The 17,313-nt window shown below is 48.1% G+C and overlaps 1 protein-coding gene across 1 annotated transcript in view; it reads left to right on the top strand.

Moving 5' to 3' along the window:
* The window catches only part of GAREM2 (GRB2 associated regulator of MAPK1 subtype 2), a 118,307-nt gene that overhangs the window by 50,397 nt on the left and 50,597 nt on the right, over positions 1-17,313 (top strand). Inside the window, exon 2 of the mRNA XM_088481745.1 lies at positions 5,213-5,353. Within this exon, the coding sequence (XP_088337871.1) occupies positions 5,213-5,353 (141 nt within the window). The remainder of the gene's footprint in view (positions 1-5,212; positions 5,354-17,313) is intronic.

Raw genomic sequence — 17,313 nt, 5'->3', positions numbered from 1 at the left:
CCCGGTATCCGCTCTTCCTTTATTACACCAGAACTCGGTATCCTCTTTCCTTTATTATACCAGACCCCGGTATCCTCTCTTCCTTTATTACTCCAGACCCCGGTATCCTTTCTTCCCATATTACACCAGACCCCGGTATCGTCGCTTCCTTTATTACACCAGACCCGGGATCCTCACTTCCTTTATTACACCAGACCCCGGTATCCTCTCTTCCCATATTACACCAGACCCCGGTATCCTGTCTTCCTTTATTACACCAGACCCCGGTATCCTCTCTTCCCTTATTACACCAGACCCCGGTATCCTCTCTTCCTTTATTACACCAGACCCCGGTATCCTCTCTCTCCTTATTACACGAGACCCTGGTATCCTCTCTTCCTTTATTACACCAGTCCCCGGTATCCCCTCTTCCTTTATTACACAAGACCCCGGTATCTTCTCTTCCTTTATTACACCAGACCACGGTATCCTCTCTTCCCATATTACACCAGACCCCTGTATCCTGTCTTCCTTTATTACACCTGACCCCGGTATCCTCTCTTCCCTTATTACACCAGACCCCGGCATCCTCTCTTCCATTATTACACCAGTGCCCGGTATCCTCTCTTCTTTTATAACACCAGACCCCGGTATCCTCTCTTCCCTTATTACACCAGACCCCAATATCCTCTCTTCCTTTATTACACCAGACCCCGGTATCCTCTCTTCCTTTATTATACCAGATCCCGGTATTCTCTATTCCTTTATTACACCAGACCCCGGTATCCTCTCTTCCCATATTACACCAGACCCCGGTATCCTCTCTCCCTTTATTACACCAGACCGCGGTATCCTCTCTTCCTTTATTACACCAGACCCCTGTATCCTCTCTTCCTTTATTACACCGTACCCCGGTATCCTCTCTTCCTTTATTACACCTGTCCCCGGTATCCTCTCTTCCTTTATTACACCAGACCCCGGTATCCTCTTTTCCCACATTACACCAGACCCCGGTATCCTGTCATCCTTTATTACACCAGACCGCGGTATCCTCTCTTCCTTTATTACACCAGACCCCGGTATCCTGTCTTCCTTTATTACACCAGACCCCGGTATCCTCTCTTCCTTTATTACACCAGACCCCGGTTTCCTCTCTTCCTTTATTACACCAGACCCCGGTATCCTCTCTTCCCATATTACACCAGACCCCGGTATCCTCTCTTCCCTTATTACACCAGACCCTGGTATCCTCTCTTCCTTTATTACACCAGACCCCGGTTTCCTCTCTTCCTTTATTACACCAGACCCCGGTATCCTCTCTTCCCATATTACACCAGACCCCGGTATCCTCTCTTCCCTTATTACACCAGTCCACGGTATTCCCTCTTCCTTTATTACACCAGACCCCGGGATCCTCTCTTCCTTTATTACACCAGACCCCGATATCCTCTCTTCCCTTATTACACCAGTCCCCGGTATACTCTCTTCCTTTATTACACCAGACCCCGGTATCCTGTCTTCCTTTATTACACCAGACCCCGGTATCCTCTCTTCCTTTATTACACCAGACCCCGGTATCCTCTCTTCCCTTATTACACCAGTCCCCGGTATACTCTCTTCCTTTATTACTCCAGACCCCGGTATCATCTCTTCCTTTATTACACTACACCCCAGGGAGAGGGCAATAGATAATTTTCCTTCTGTTTAACCCCTACATATTTCAGGTAGAACGAGCAATACACAGGTGGTTTATACATTAACCCCTTCATAGCTTCCACATTACACTGACTGAAAGTCTCATGCACAAATGACTCGGACCCTTGATTTGTTATGTCGAGTAGATGCAAGATGGCAGAACAGCTGCAAGAAGCTGGGGGGGGGATTTTAATAAGGCTCTTTGGGCGGAATTCAATTGTTTTCGCGGCACGGATTTCCCATCTAAAGTGACAGGAGTTCGCAGGCCGCTATTCAATTGTTCCAGCTTTTTGTAAATCGGCTAACCCCCGACCAAAGTGCTGGGTGCGATCGCGAAAAGTGCCGTTTGGGCGCCCAAACAGGTCACTTTTCGTCGATTTCGGCTCGCACCCCTCTGGGGCTGCGAGCTGAAATGGAGCGCTGGCAGCTGATCGCGCCCGACAGGAGCAACAATTGAATAGCTCTGTCGGGCGCGATGGGGGCTGTAAACAATTGAATTCCGCCCTTTGTTGCAATGAAAAGACTAGGTGGTAAAAACTAGAGAGAACAGGGCCCATTCATCATCCTGTAAGCTGGGTACACACTAGACGATATACTGGACAATTTGTTGTTTTAATGTGAATCGTCTACGCAGTATTGTGCACTTCTGTGCCCGATATATCATGCATTTACCGTCGCTGGGTACATACATCGTCCAGTGTGAATATTCTATAGTTTTGCTTACATTTGTAAGATAGACGTACTGGGGCTATTTAATGCAGGAGAGATCACAGATGTCTCCTGCATACCTGGCTGTCCCAGTACTGAAAGTTTTAGGAGTTTGGCTGCAGGAACCTGCTCCATCTTCAGATGGCATTGGTGCCCAGGGTCCCGCTCCTTCCTATGGGAAAGAGGTCCAAGATCAGATCCCTCCGCTCGTGCCCGCGCTCCCTGTACGCATGCATAAACTCAGGTCACATGTGCAGGGCCACAACTGGGGGTGTGCGAGCAGTGCCGCAGCACATGGCCTTGCAGGCCGCAGCACATAGCCCTGCGGGCCGCACCGCCGCTCAACCACGGCCGCTGCATCTGGCTAGAATCGCTATTGCAGCGGTGCCTGGAGCATCCTTTGGACGTACACACGCAGCTTTTAGAGCAACCAGGACGACATCAGTGCTGTAAATCCCTGCGCGGTGAGCACTGGATAAACGCTGCTGATTGGCTGGTTGCCTGTAGATCCCTCCAGAGCTGTATGACGTCACTGGCGTCACTATTCAGATTTATTTTGGCGTTTCCATGCTGAGATTGTCACTGCATATACCAGCAGTAAATGATGGATGAGGGGGGAGTTACATATATTGTATAAGAACTGAGTAATAACACGGTCATTCATCATCTCCACGTTGCCATGGGGAGTAAGTGACGCAGAAATACTGCTGTTATTAAGCTGTTATTAAGCTAAGCGCAACTTAACATGCATATGTAAAATCGCAATTTCTGCGACCAAAGTAGTAGTAGTAGTGTCTTTGAGGCGCAAAATGCGTCAAACTATAAATCCAGCCCAGTATGAGAACAGACGCAGAACGTGAGAAGAGGCGCTATGGAGGTGGTCAAATATAGGAAACAAAACCATCTACCCCATAGTACAGTCATATTGTAGCACTTTTATAATATAATAATCCTGGATACGCATGCAACATTCAGTATGAAACAATTGCAGGAAAGTTCTCCTAAGCTGCTCACCTCACACTGCCATATCGTGTGCTGCTGATTCCAGGTCCAGGAATATTTATTAATCCTTTATCTTTATGCATATTTCATGTGAAAAGCTTCGTTCTGGAGCTTAATGAGAACAGGAAGTCGCCCCGGCTGCCCATCCTGGTCATTACAGTCCAGGCATGAGAGACTTCTTTTTAAAATCACTAATGATCTGATCTAAGAGCTCAGAACTCATTATTATTATTATACGTTATAGACTTTATTTTACTTCATGGGATTTACAAAGAGTTGGACGTGGTTTAAGCAAAAAAATGTGCTCACAAAAGATGTATTTTATGTAGTGTATTGAGTCGTACATACCTGAAGATGCTACCAGCTCTGCAAGGGTAACAAATGCCAGATTTTACACCAGAAGAGAACAGTAGTAAATAGACTTGGTTACCCCAGGGGAGAACAGTAATAAATACACCTAGGTTACCCCTGGAGAGAGGTATATGTGCCTGGGTTACACCATGCAAGCAAGTTGTCAGCTCATGACATGACAAGTGGCATATGACACAACATCTCCTGCTTCAGTTTCTCCTGCAAATGCTGCTGCCAGGAAAAACATTAAGTTTTCCAAGAGACCCATTGGAGATGATGATGAGTCAACCCAGAGCACCAGAGTGAAACATTATGACATCTAGTCAGGCTTAAAACAATTGCCCACATATATTGACACCTCTACCATGGCCTTATCTGATACAGTAAGCATCAATAGAATGGAGGATTAATTTAATGATAATGAAAAAATTAGCATCTCACACAGTCTCTTTGAATGCTGAGAGAAAAAAAGGCAATGTGGGGCCCCTTGTATAAACTAGCTGTGGTGTACTTAAGCTGCCCACACTCCAGTTTGTACTTAGAAAGAGTGTTTAGCACAGCTGGTAGTCTTGTGAGCGATTGGCATAAGAAGCTACTTAATAAATCTGATGATCAACAAAAGGAACTATATGAGTAATACCTTTACCACCAATTACAAACAGAGACTTCTAAAATGGTGGATTCCAGTGGAGATGAGCTAATATTGTGTGATAACGATAATAACAACAGATATCATGGTGATGATGAGGTTGATGAAATCTTGAACCGTGAGCACACTGTTAATCTTAAACCTATTAGTAGATTGGTTTAACCACCACATTGTTTTCTTTTAAAGGGGCCCAAAAAAACTAAGCACTTCAGGAAAAAAAAGTTGCAGTCCCTGCCACTGAATTGCTTGGTTTGTTAAACTGTGGATGCCCTTTTTAATATACAACATAAGGGTGGGTGGAAGATTCCAAGCACAATTCCATTTTGCACCACATTTCATTATGGGCTTTGACTACCTTGCTGTATTAGTGTATAGACTACTTTCTCATTACTCCATCTCCATTTACCTGTACTGGCCTGATGCCTGTGATTTGCTGGCTGTAGAAGTTTATTATTATCGTTTCTACTAGGATGTTAATCTGGCTTGAATCACCTTTATTGGCCTCAGGCCTGTGATTTTCTGTTTGGAGAAGTGTTTCGGTAATTTATTATATTTTCTACTAGGGTTTTACTTTTAGGCTATTAGTAAATAAATAAATAAATCTACTTAGTGCCCTGGAAGATAATCTGAAATTAAAATAATTTGTACGGCTGTTATTTCTAAACTCTTGGTCTAATGTCATGGTCCTCTTATTTCATGTCACGTACAAGCATACATACAGTACATACATACATTAATTACTCTGATTACTCTCCAGCTCTATGGGTTACAGTATCATCTGGCATGTGTGTTGGAGACTAGACACTGATGACAAATGTCTTGTTACAGGGGAGTATGTGGAAGGGGTCAGCGACCAGGATGTTATACTGATTCATTCCTGCCGACAGTGGACAACGGTGACCGCCCACAGCTTGGAAGAGGGACACTACGTCATCGGGCCCAAGATAGACATCCCACTCCAGTATCCAGGTACCCAACACTTTTCGCATCCCCGGGGAGATAGAGAAGCATTGTTGTAGGGAGGCCCTGCAATTGTTCGAGTGTTTCATCTGCTTAGAGGGGGGCTCCAAGATCTTATGTCCAACACAACATCATTGGATTTACTTTAAGGCTGACAGTGTGGCCAGTTGGGCGGATGATCATCATTTGTATCTGGAGGCTTGGAGCTGTAGCTCTAACCACCCCATTGTTAATTTGGCTCTGAAATTATAGATAGTAGTAAAGGACTGGGGAAGGATAGAGTTGCTGCAGAACTGCAGATGTTAGAGAAGGGAAGGGCCAGGTAGGGAACGGCCGGAGAAGGGAACAGTCACAGAAGGGAACGGCCACAGAAGGGAACGTCCAGAGAAGGGAACGGCCACAAAAGGGAACGTCCAGAGAAGGGAACGGCCACAGAAGGGAACAGCCACAGAAAGCCGATCGACTCAGTTTCCTACAGATCTTACGAGAGTTCGTTAAAACTTCTGCTAATTATTGGCACATAAACAAGATATACTCTAGGGCAGTTATGTCAAACTCGGGCCCTCCAGCTGCAGTGGAACTATACATCCCAGCATGCAGTGCACAGTTTTGCTATTAGAGCATGCTAAAACTGTGGCAGGGCATGCTGGGATATGTAGGCAAACAAAAACTGAAGGGCCAGAGTTTGACACCACTGCTCTAGGGGGTAAATTTACTAAAGTTGAGATGTTGCTCATGGCAACCATTCAGATTCTAGCTATTATCTTCTAGAAGGTGCTAGTTAAATGATAAGTAGAATCTGATTGGTTGCTATGGGCAACATCTCCACTTCTAAAAACTCTCACCTTAGTAAATTTACCACTAGGAATTAGGGCTGAGGATGAAACAAGTTCATTGGTTAATTATATGTCCAAAATCCATAGGGGAAAATGTATATCCATGCTTTTCAGTTATACAGTTTAACTTATCTAATGTATTTAAACCCACTGCAATCAATCACATTCATGTTCTTAATAGCGCTAGAAAAAAAGACTGTGGTTGCTATAGGTTACAGCTCATTGCACTATAGTATTTTACTAATGTACTATACAATATATAAAACACGTTTCTCGGTGTAGGCTTTCCTACAACGTCCAATGCTCCCCCTAACTATGAGTATATGAGACCATGGGCCATATTCAATTAGGAGCGAAAAGTCAGTTTCCGGACTTTTCGCCATCATCGCCGCTGGTCAGGGATAAAGTATCGCGCTCGTCCCCGTGTTTCCCCGTATTCAATTTGAAATTTCCGAAAACGGGAGCTGGCAAAACGGACACAAGCTAAAAGTGCTGTAATTTTTTGGGGAAATTAGCCTGACACCCCCCAGAAGATGCTCCGACATGGGGGTTCACTGAGTACCCCTGAATAGCCCTGCTGAAGGTATTTGGGGTGTTTAAAGGTTCTCATTAGGTGCAGTTTAGCGACTTTGCATAAGGGGTGAAGAATAGCATTTAGCAAGTTTTTTTTTTTTTTTTTTTTCAAAATAAGTAGTCCCAGCAGATTTGGGGTACCTGAAAATGGGCGCAAGCATATTTTTAAGTGGCTAAAGTGAACTTTTAAAAATCATTAAAAATCCACCTGCCGCAACCACCCGCAATAAAAAAAAACACCTGGGGCATACTTCGGCATCCCCCTGAGTCTAGTTCGCTAGTTTTAAAGTTTGTTCCCCAACCTTTTTTTTTATAGTCCCCAAAACGAAAGCACTTTTTTGGGGTGTCCAGTGTTTTTTTAAAGTAATTTTTTTACACAGTTAAGCTTTGGGGGACTGTAAAAGGGGTTCTAGGGGGTTCCCGCAAAGTTGCACCCCAAAACCCCAATTGTGCACTACTTGTCGACACCTATTCATAGGTGAAAACCTTTCGCAGATTTTTCCCATTGACTTTTTGCACCTGCGACAAGTAAACAGAATTGAATACGGGGATAATTGCAGAATGCCAAAAATTACGTCCTCAGCAAAAAACAAACAGCGAAAATTGAATATGGCCTTATAAGGGGCCATTTTAAACCATTTTGATAAATTTAAAATCAATCAAAATCAATCAATATTGATGTTGTGTTTCTGGTGATAATTCACACATTTATTAATACTTAAAAAAAAAAAATCAAAAATTGTCCATTACCGTGATTTAGCCCAAGAAAAACAACATCAATTTTAATCGATTTTAAATCGATGGAAATCGATAAAAGTTGACCTTTAGTAAATATACCCTTAACACAGAGTAGTGAAAGTTACTGGCAGAACGATGTATCAGTCTCAGACGATCGGCCAAATGTAATAGGTTGCAAATTTGTTAAAAATGCGATTTTAACGGTAAACTCACAATTTTTACTCTCTCGCACATGTAATAGGGTGCGACTACAGGAAAACTCGCCTTTTTCGGGTTTTACTATAACTCGCAAAAAAACATCTCGCATCCAGATGTTTCCCCATTCTCTAGATAGAACTCGGGCAATGTAATAGGGTGCGAGTGCTTCAGTGCTTCACTATTACTGCCTGAGAACTCGCAAACACAATAGACCAGCTTCAGTATAGCGAGTTTATCCCGAGCAAGTCAGAGTAACACAGAAACATGCACATATCCATGTGATACCTGCATGTTTCTGTGTACATATGAAAACACTTAAAAAATAAAAAAAAGACGTGCACCCTCTCCCCAGAAGCATAACCAGCCCCGGGCTCTGTACAGCCAGTGCTGGTTTTTAAAATACAGGGGACAAACTGTGTAGGGGGCCCCTGTATTTTAAGAACCAGCACTGGGCTATTTACAGCCTGTCCTGGTTCTAAAAATACAGGGGTCAAAATCTGTAGGGGGTCCCCATATTTTAAGTACCAGCACAGGGCTTTTCTGATCTGATCCTGGTTGTGGAAATACAGGGGACAAAATTAGTAAGGCTCCCCTGTAATTTCCATATCCAGCAGCGGACACTTTACTGCAGGGGAGGGGGGTAATACCACAGCCAGGGAAACCCTGGGGGGGTAATACCACAACCAGGGGAACCCTGGCCAAAGCATTACCCCTGACCACTAGTCAGGCCAGGCCAGGGATCCCTAGGGAGGTGGGGACCCTTCACAATAAAGGGGTCCCCCTCTCCAGGGCATCCAAGGCCTGGGCTGATAGCCCAGGGTTATCCCCGGCACCCCTGGCCGTGGGTGCCAGGATGATAGTGTAAATGTGTGGTGTAAAAGATAGATAGTGTAAATATTGTCTTTTGCAATAGAATTACAGGTCCCAGCAAGCCTCCCCCAAGTACCAGCATGTTGGGCAAAATATATATAAAAAAAAGACAAGACACACTGTGACAGTACAATTTTATTTAAACATACAGACACACACACATGCACACTCACACTCACTATCTCACATACTCACCTGGTATCCCTATAGCATTCACGTCCCCTTCTCCATGTAGAATACACGGTTACCTGAAAAAAAAAAAAACAATTCTCACCTCTCCTATGCGTTGATCATGTCCTCTTTTTAGTCCATGTAGGCATCCAGGGGGTTAAAAAAAATTAAAAAATCCCGAAACCATGCTGGACAGGAGGAAAGGTATATGTGTAGACATACCCTTCCTCCGTGCAAACGACTGGGGCTCACATGTGCCCAGTCATTGCAGGAGCCACCAGCCAATCAGTGGGCGCCCCCGTTGGAGCTGCTTGCTGATTGGCTGTGCGCGGTCAGCCTGTCTCCTCCATAGACTTCAATGGTGTGAAATCTCCATTGAAGTCTATGGTGGGAATCGCTACATTGTAACCAAAAGGTTCACCTCAAGTAACCTTGCGGTTACATCATTGGAGATCGGTGCTGGTTAAGGATATTACGGGAGACCCTGCTCGTTTTGTCCACTGTATTTCCAAAACCAGGACCGGATCAGAAAAGCCTTGTGCTGGTACTTAAAATACAGGGGTCCCCTATGCATTTTGTCCCCTGTATGTTAAAAATCAGCACAGGCTGTTAAGTTTCTGGGGAGTTGGTTCACATAATTTTTTAAAAAAACACTCAGACAGAAGCCTGCATGGATCTCACTGATCTGTGAAGGCTTCTGTATACCTCGCACCTTTTAATGCTAGTCACATTAAAAGGTGTGAGGTTACCTAGGGAAATACTCGCACAGATTCGCATAGTGTAGTAGCCTCGAGCTCAAAAGTTCACAGACTATTACATTTGTGAGTCCCGGCACTGACTGCGAGAAGGTGCGAGGTGGATTTAAACTAAAACTCGAACCCTATTACAGTTCGCCCGATGTATCGGTTCACTGTGTTATAGGTCACAGGCTGAGATAGATGAATCTAAGAGACTTTAAAGGGTCAATTCAAATAGAGGGCGCAATGCCAGTGTGCACTTTTATTTTTATTTTATTAAAGCAATATATTTTTTTCCCGCACATTGTGGATTTGGGGCGAACAGAAATCTGCAATGTAGGTGCAATCCGGAATCGCGTTGTAGAACACGACCAGCACCTGATTGAATTCACTCCTTTAAGTCTTGTCTCCTTGAACCCGGGACTTAGGGGAAGATATATTACGCCTTGGAGCGTGATTAAGTGGAAAGAGATAAAGCACCAACCTCAGCTCCTAACATCACTTTACAGGCTGTGTTTGAAAAATGACAGTTAGGAGCTGATTGGTTGGTACTTTTTTTCACTTCAAGGCTTAGTACATCTACCCAATCTGGTCATTTATGTGAAAAGATGATCGTGATTTCAGCTCAGTGTAAGGAGATCGGTTCGCCCGTAGGGTACAATAGATGAAACATCATCAGACGGAGGTTTCTGAATTGATCGATAACGTGATCAGGAATAGTGGGCGCATTGTATTGGAAAAGGATGGAGCAGGAGACCTTAGAGTCTTCTATTTTGATAATATGACAAAAGTCAGGTCTCAGGGGTCTCATAACAATTGTTATATGCGGAGTCACCAAAACAGCTAAAGGGAACTTGGAAATGTCCAGGAAAAAGTGTGCGGATGTCTGTCTAATATTTATTGGCCATCGATGTCTGGAATGGTGGGGTCTGATTTACAGCATTAAGCAGGAACTCTAATTTCCAAAATATAAAAATTAAATAAATTCCCGATGCCTGCAAATGCCGCATCCAAACAGCTTAGAGCAGAGACCCCCCAACTGTCTCTAGTTCCCTATGATTTCCAGCCACTTGCAGGTGACTCTCATCTGACATTATAACTTGCTGGCTGACATTAATAGCTGAGGTCTGCAGATAGTGATCACTGTGCTCAGCTCCTCTACAGTCTGATTCATGCGACTGGAAACCGCGCAGTGACAATAGCTTTGTTTTTAGCAGGAACCTCCTGTCTCAGTGACATATTAATTACAGACTTTGCAGGCAGCCAGCAGGCACACCTCCCAATAATTAGATGTACCAGCTGTGACTTAATAAAAATCATATTATTGCTGCTAATCTTTTACCCGGGAGTATTTCATGTTGGAGAAACGGAAAGGGAACAATTGCTGGGGCTCTTGTAATAAATATAAGTTTCCACTATTGTCATTTGCTGGGAAACCTGGATTTCAGCCTAATCACTTACAGTAAGGCCACTAGTAACTCCATACAGTACAACTCCGCTAGCCACTGTTGTCTCCTGCACTAGGCCAGCTGTCTCCCACTAGTCACTGTGGTCTCCTGCACTAGGCCAGCTATCTCCCACTAGTCTCTGTTGTCTCTGGCACTAGGCCAGCTATCTCCCACTAGTCACTGCTGTCTCCCGCACTAGGCCAGCTATCTCCCACTGGTCACTGTGGTCTCCTGCACTAGGCCAGCTATCTCCCACTAGTCACTGTGGTCTCCAGCACTAGGCCAGCTATCTCCCACTAGTCACTGTGGTCTCCTGCACTAGTCCAGCTATCTCACACTAGTCACTGTGGTCTATTGCACTAGGCCAGCTATATCCCACTAGTCACTGTTGTCTCCTGCACTAGGCCAGCTATCTCCCACTGGTCACTGTTGTCTCCTGCACTAGGCCAGCTGTCTTCCACTGGTCACTGTAGTCTCCTGCACTAGGCCAGCTGTCTCCCACTAGTCACTGTTGTCCCTCGCACTAGGCCAGCTATCTCCCACTAGTCACTGTGGTCTCCTGCACTAGGCCAGCTATCTCCCACTAGTCACTGTGGTCTCCTGCACTAGGCCAGCTATCTCCCACTAGTCACTGTGGTCTCCTGCACTAGGCCAGCTATCTCCCACTAGTCACTGTGGTCTCCTGCACTAGGCCAGCTATCTCCCACTAGTCACTGTGGTCTCCTGCACTAGGCCAGCTGTCTTCCACTGGTCACTGTTGTCCCACGCACTAGGCCAGCTATCTCCCACTGGTCACTGTGGTCTCCCGCACTAGGCCAGCTATCTCCCACTAGTGACTGTAGTCTCCCGCACTAGGCCAGCTATCTCCCACTAGTCACTGTGGTCTCCCGCACTAGGCCAGCTATCTCCCACTAGTCACTGTGGTCTCCCGCACTAGGCCAGCTATCTCCCACTAGTCACTGTTGTCTCCCGTACTAGGCCAGCTGTCTTCCACTAGTCACTGTTGTCTCCTGCACTAGGCCAGCTGTCTCCCACTAGTCACTGTTGTCCCTCGCACTAGGCCAGCTATCTCCCACTAGTCACTGTGGTCTCCTGCACTAGGCCAGCTATCTCCCACTAGTCACTGTGGTCTCCTGCACTAGGCCAGCTATCTCCCACTAGTCACTGTGGTCTCCTGCACTAGGCCAGCTATCTCCCACTAGTCACTGTGGTCTCCTGCACTAGGCCAGCTATCTCCCACTAGTCACTGTGGTCTCCTGCACTAGGCCAGCTGTCTTCCACTGGTCACTGTTGTCCCCCGCACTAGGCCAGCTATCTCCCACTGGTCACTGTGGTCTCCCGCACTAGGCCAGCTATCTCCCACTAGTCACTGTTGTCTCCCGCACTAGGCCAGCTATCTCCCACTGGTCACTGTGGTCTCCCGCACTAGGCCAGCTATCTCCCACTGGTCACTGTGGTCTCCCGCACTAGGCCAGCTATCTCCCACTAGTCACTGTTGTCTCCCGCAATAGGCCAGCTATCTCCCACTAGTCACTGTGGTCTCCTGCACTAGGCCAGCTATCTCCCACTAGTCACTGTGGTCTCCTGCACTAGGTCAGCTATCTCCCACTAGTCACTGTTGTCTCCTGCACTAGGCCAGCTATCTTCCACTGGTCACTGTTGTCTCCTGCACTAGGCCAACTATCTTCCACTCGTCACTATTGTCTCCTGCACTAGGCAAGCTATCTTCCACTGGTCACTGTGGTCTCCTGCACTAGGCCAGCTATCTCCCACTGGTCACTGTGGTCTCCTGCACTAGGCCAGCTATCTCCCACTAGTCACTGTGGTCTCCCGCACTAGGCCAGCTATCTCCCACTAGTCACTGTGGTCTCCCGCACTAGGCCAGCTATCTCCCACTAGTCACTGTGGTCTCCTGCACTAGGCCAGCTATCTCCCACTAGTCACTGTGGTCTCCTGCACTAGGCCAGCTATCTTCCACTTGTCACTGTTGTCTCCTGCACTAGGCCAGCTATCTTCCACTAGTCACTGTGGTCTATTGCACTAGGCCAGCTATCTTCCACTAGTCACTGTGGTCTCCCGCACTAGGCCAGCTATCTCCCACTAGTCACTGTGGTCTCCTGCACTAGGCCAGCAATCTCCCACTAGTCACTGTTGTCTCCTGCACTAGGCCAGCTATCTCCCACTAGTCACTGTTGTCTCCTGCACTAGGCCAACTATCTCCCACTAGTCATTGTTGTCTCCTGCACTAGGCCAGCTATCCTCTACTAGTCACTGTTGTCTCCTAGACTAGGCCAGCTATCTCCCACTAGTCACTGTTGTCTCCTAGACTAGGCCAGCTATCTCCCACTGGTCACTGTTGTCTCCGGCACTAGGCCAGCTATCTCCCACTGGTCACTGTTGTCTCCTGCACTAGGCAAGCTATCTTCCACTGGTCACTGTGGTCTCCCGCACTAGGCCAGCTATCTCCCACTAGTCACTGTTGTCTCCGGCACTAGGCCAGCTATCTTCCACTGGTCACTATTGTCTCCTGCACTAGGCCAGCTATCTCCCACTGGTCACTGTGGTCTCCTGCACTAGGCCAGATATCTTGCACTAGTCACTATTGTCTCCTGCACTAGGCCAGCTATCGCCCACTAGTCACTTTTGCCTCCTGCACTAGGCCAGCTATCTTCCACCAGTCACTGTGGTCTCTTGCACTAGGCCAGCTGTCTTCCACTGGTCACTGTTGTCTCCTGCACTAGGCCAGCTATCTCCCACTAGTCGCTGTTGTCTCCTGCACTAGGCCAGCTATCTTCCAATAGTCACTGTTGTCTCCTGCACTAGGTCAGCTATCTCCCACTAGTCACTGTTGTCTCCTGCACTAGGCCAGCTATCTCCCACTAGTCACTGTGGTCTCCTGCACTAGGCCAGCTATCTTCCACTGGTCACTGTTGTCTCCAAGACTAGGCCAGCTATCTCCCACTAGTCACTGTTGTCTCCTGCACTAGGCCAGCTATCTTCCACCAGTCACTGTAGTCTCCTGCACTAGGCCAGCTATCTCCCACTAGTCACTGTTGCCTCATGCATTAGGCCAGCTATCTCCCACTAGTCACTGTTGTCTCCTAGGCTAGGCCAGCTATCTCCCACTGGTCACTGTTGTCTCCTGCACTAGGCCAGCTATCTTCCACTGGTCACTATTGTCTCCTGCACTAGGCCAGCTATCTCCCACTAGTCACTGAGGTCTCCTGCACTAGGCCAGATATCTTGCACTAGTCACTATTGTCTCCTGCACTAGGCCAGCTATCGCCCACTAGTCACTGTTGCCTCCTGCACTAAGCCAGGTATATACCACCAGTCACTGTGGTCTCCTGCACTAGGCCAGCTATCTCCCACCAGTCACTGTGGTCTCCTGCACTAGGCCAGCTGTCTTCCACTGGTCACTGTTGTCTCCTGCACTAGGTCAGCTATCTCCCACTAGTCGCTGTTGTCTCCTGCACTAGGCCAGCTTTCTTCCAATAGTCACTGTTGTCTCCTGCACTAGGTCAGCTATCTCCCACTAGTCACTGTTGTCTCCTGCACTAGGCCAGCTATCTTCCACTGGTCACTGGTGTCTCCTAGACTAGGCCAGCTATCTCCCACTAGTCACTGTTGTCTCCTGCACTAGGCCAGCTATCTTCCACCAGTCACTGTAGTCTCCTGCACTAGGCCAGCTATCTCCCACTAGTCACTGTTGCCTCCTGCATTAGGCCAGCTATCTCCCACTAGTCACTGTTGCCTCCTGCACTAGGCCAGCTATCTCCCACTAGTCACTGTTGTCTCCTGCATTAGGCCAGCTATCTCCCACTAGTCACTGTTGTCTCCTGCACTAGGCCAGCTACCTCCCACTAGTCACTGTTGTCTCCTGCACTAGGCCAGCTATCTCCCACTAGTCACTGTTGTCTCCTGCACTAGGCCAGCTATCTCCCACTAGTCACTGTGGTCTCCTGCACTAGGCCAGCTATCTTCCACCAGTCACTGTAGTCTCCTGCACTAGGCCAGCTATCTCCCACTAGTCACTGTTGCCTCCTGCACTAGGCCAGCTATCTCCCACTTGTCACTGTTGTCTCCTGCACTAGGCCAACTATCTCCCACTAGTCATTGTTGTCTCCTGCACTAGGCCAGCTATCCTCCACTAGTCACTGTTGTCTCCTAGACTAGGCCAGCTATCTCCCACTAGTCACTGTTGTCTCCTGCACTAGGCCAGCTATCTCCCACTAGTCACTGTTGCCTCCAGCACTAGGCCAGCTATCTCCCACTAGTCACTGTTGTCTCCTGCACTAGGCCAACTATCTCCCACTAGTTATTGTTGTCTCCTGCACTAGGCCAGCTATCCTCCACTAGTCACTGTTGTCTCCTAGACTAGGCCAGCTATCTCCCACTAGTCACTGTTGTCTCCTAGACTAGGCCAGCTATCTCCCACTGGTCACTGTTGTCTCCTGCACTAGGCCAGCTATCTCCCACTAGTCACTGTTGTCTCCTGCACTAGGCCAGCTATCTCCCACTAGTCACTGTTGTCTCCCGCACTAGGCCAGCTATCTCCCACTAGTCACTGTTGTCTCCCGCACTAGGCCAGCTATCTCCCACTAGTCACTGTGGTCTCCCGCACTAGGCCAGCTATCTCCCACTAGTCACTGTGGTCTCCCGCACTAGGCCAGCTATCTCCCACTAGTCACTGTGGTCTCCCGCACTAGGCCAGCTATCTCCCACTAGTCACTGTGGTCTCCCGCACTAGCCCAGCTATCTCCCACTAGTCACTGTTGTCTCCCGCACTAGGCCAGCTATCTCCCACTGGTCACTGTGGTCTCCCGCACTAGGCCAGCTATCTCCCACTGGTCACTGTTGTCTCCCGCACTAGGCCAGCTATCTCCCACTGGTCACTGTTGTCTCCCGCAATAGGCCAGCTATCTCCCACTAGTCACTGTGGTCTCCCGCACTAGGCCAGCTATCTCCCACAAGTCACTGTGGTCTCCTGCACTAGGTCAGCTATCTCCCACTAGTCACTGTGGTCTCCTGCACTAGGCCAGCTATCTTCCACTGGTCACTGTTGTCTCCTGCACTAGGCCAACTATCTTCCACTCGTCACTATTGTCTCCTGCACTAGGCAAGCTATCTTCCACTGGTCACTGTGGTCTCCTGCACTAGGCCAGCTATCTCCCACTGGTCACTGTGGTCTCCCGCACTAGGCCAGCTATCTCCCACTAGTCACTGTGGTCTCCCGCACTAGGCCAGCTATCTCCCACTAGTCACTGTGGTCTCCCGCACTAGGCCAGCTATCTCCCACTAGTCACTGTGGTCTCCTGCACTAGGCCAGCTATCTCCCACTAGTCACTGTTGTCTCCCGCACTAGGCCAGCTATCTCCCACTAGTCACTGTTGTCTCCCGCACTAGGCCAGCTATCTCCCACTAGTCACTGTGGTCTCCCACACTAGGCCAGCTATCTCCCACTAGTCACTGTGGTCTCCCGCACTAGGCCAGCTATCTCCCACTAGTCACTGTGGTCTCCCGCACTAGGCCAGCTATCTCCCACTAGTCACTGTGGTCTCCCGCACTAGGCCAGCTATCTCCCACTGGTCACTGTGGTCTCCCGCACTAGGCAAGCTATCTCCCACTGGTCACTGTTGTCTCCCGCACTAGGCCAGCTATCTCCCACTGGTCACTGTTGTCTCCCGCAATAGGCCAGCTATTTCCCACTAGTCACTGTGGTCTCCCGCACTAGGCCAGCTATCTCCCACAAGTCACTGTGGTCTCCTGCACTAGGTCAGCTATCTCCCACTAGTCACTGTTGTCTCCTGCACTAGGCCAGCTATCTTCCACTGGTCACTGTTGTCTCCTGCACTAGGCCAACTATCTTCCACTCGTCACTATTGTCTCCTGCACTAGGCAAGCTATCTTCCACTGGTCACTGTGGTCTCCTGCACTAGGCCAGCTATCTCCCACTGGTCACTGTGGTCTCCCGCACTAGGCCAGCTATCTCCCACTGGTCACTGTGGTCTCCCGCACTAGGCCAGCTATCTCCCACTAGTCACTGTGGTCTCCCGCACTAGGCCAGCTATCTCCCACTAGTCACTGTGGTCTCCTGCACTAGGCCAGCTATCTCCCACTAGTCACTGTGGTCTCCTGCACTAGGCCAGCTATCTTCCACTTGTCACTGTTGTCTCCTGCACTAGGCCAGCTATCTTCCACTAGTCACTGTGGTCTATTGCACTAGGCCAGCTATCTTCCACTAGTCACTGTGGTCTCCCGCACTAGGCCAGCTATCTCCCACTAGTCACTGTGGTCTCCTGCACTAGGCCAGCAATCTCCCACTAGTCACTGTTGTCTCCTGCACTAGGCCAGCTATCTCCCACTAGTCACTGTTGTCTCCTGCACTAGGCCAACTA

This window comes from Taudactylus pleione, unplaced genomic scaffold (assembly GCF_031769625.1).
Source record: "Taudactylus pleione unplaced genomic scaffold, aTauple2 ptg000277l, whole genome shotgun sequence".
NCBI classification, from domain to species: Eukaryota; Metazoa; Chordata; class Amphibia; order Anura; family Myobatrachidae; genus Taudactylus; species Taudactylus pleione.
This window is presented reverse-complemented; position numbering and strand designations above follow the sequence as displayed.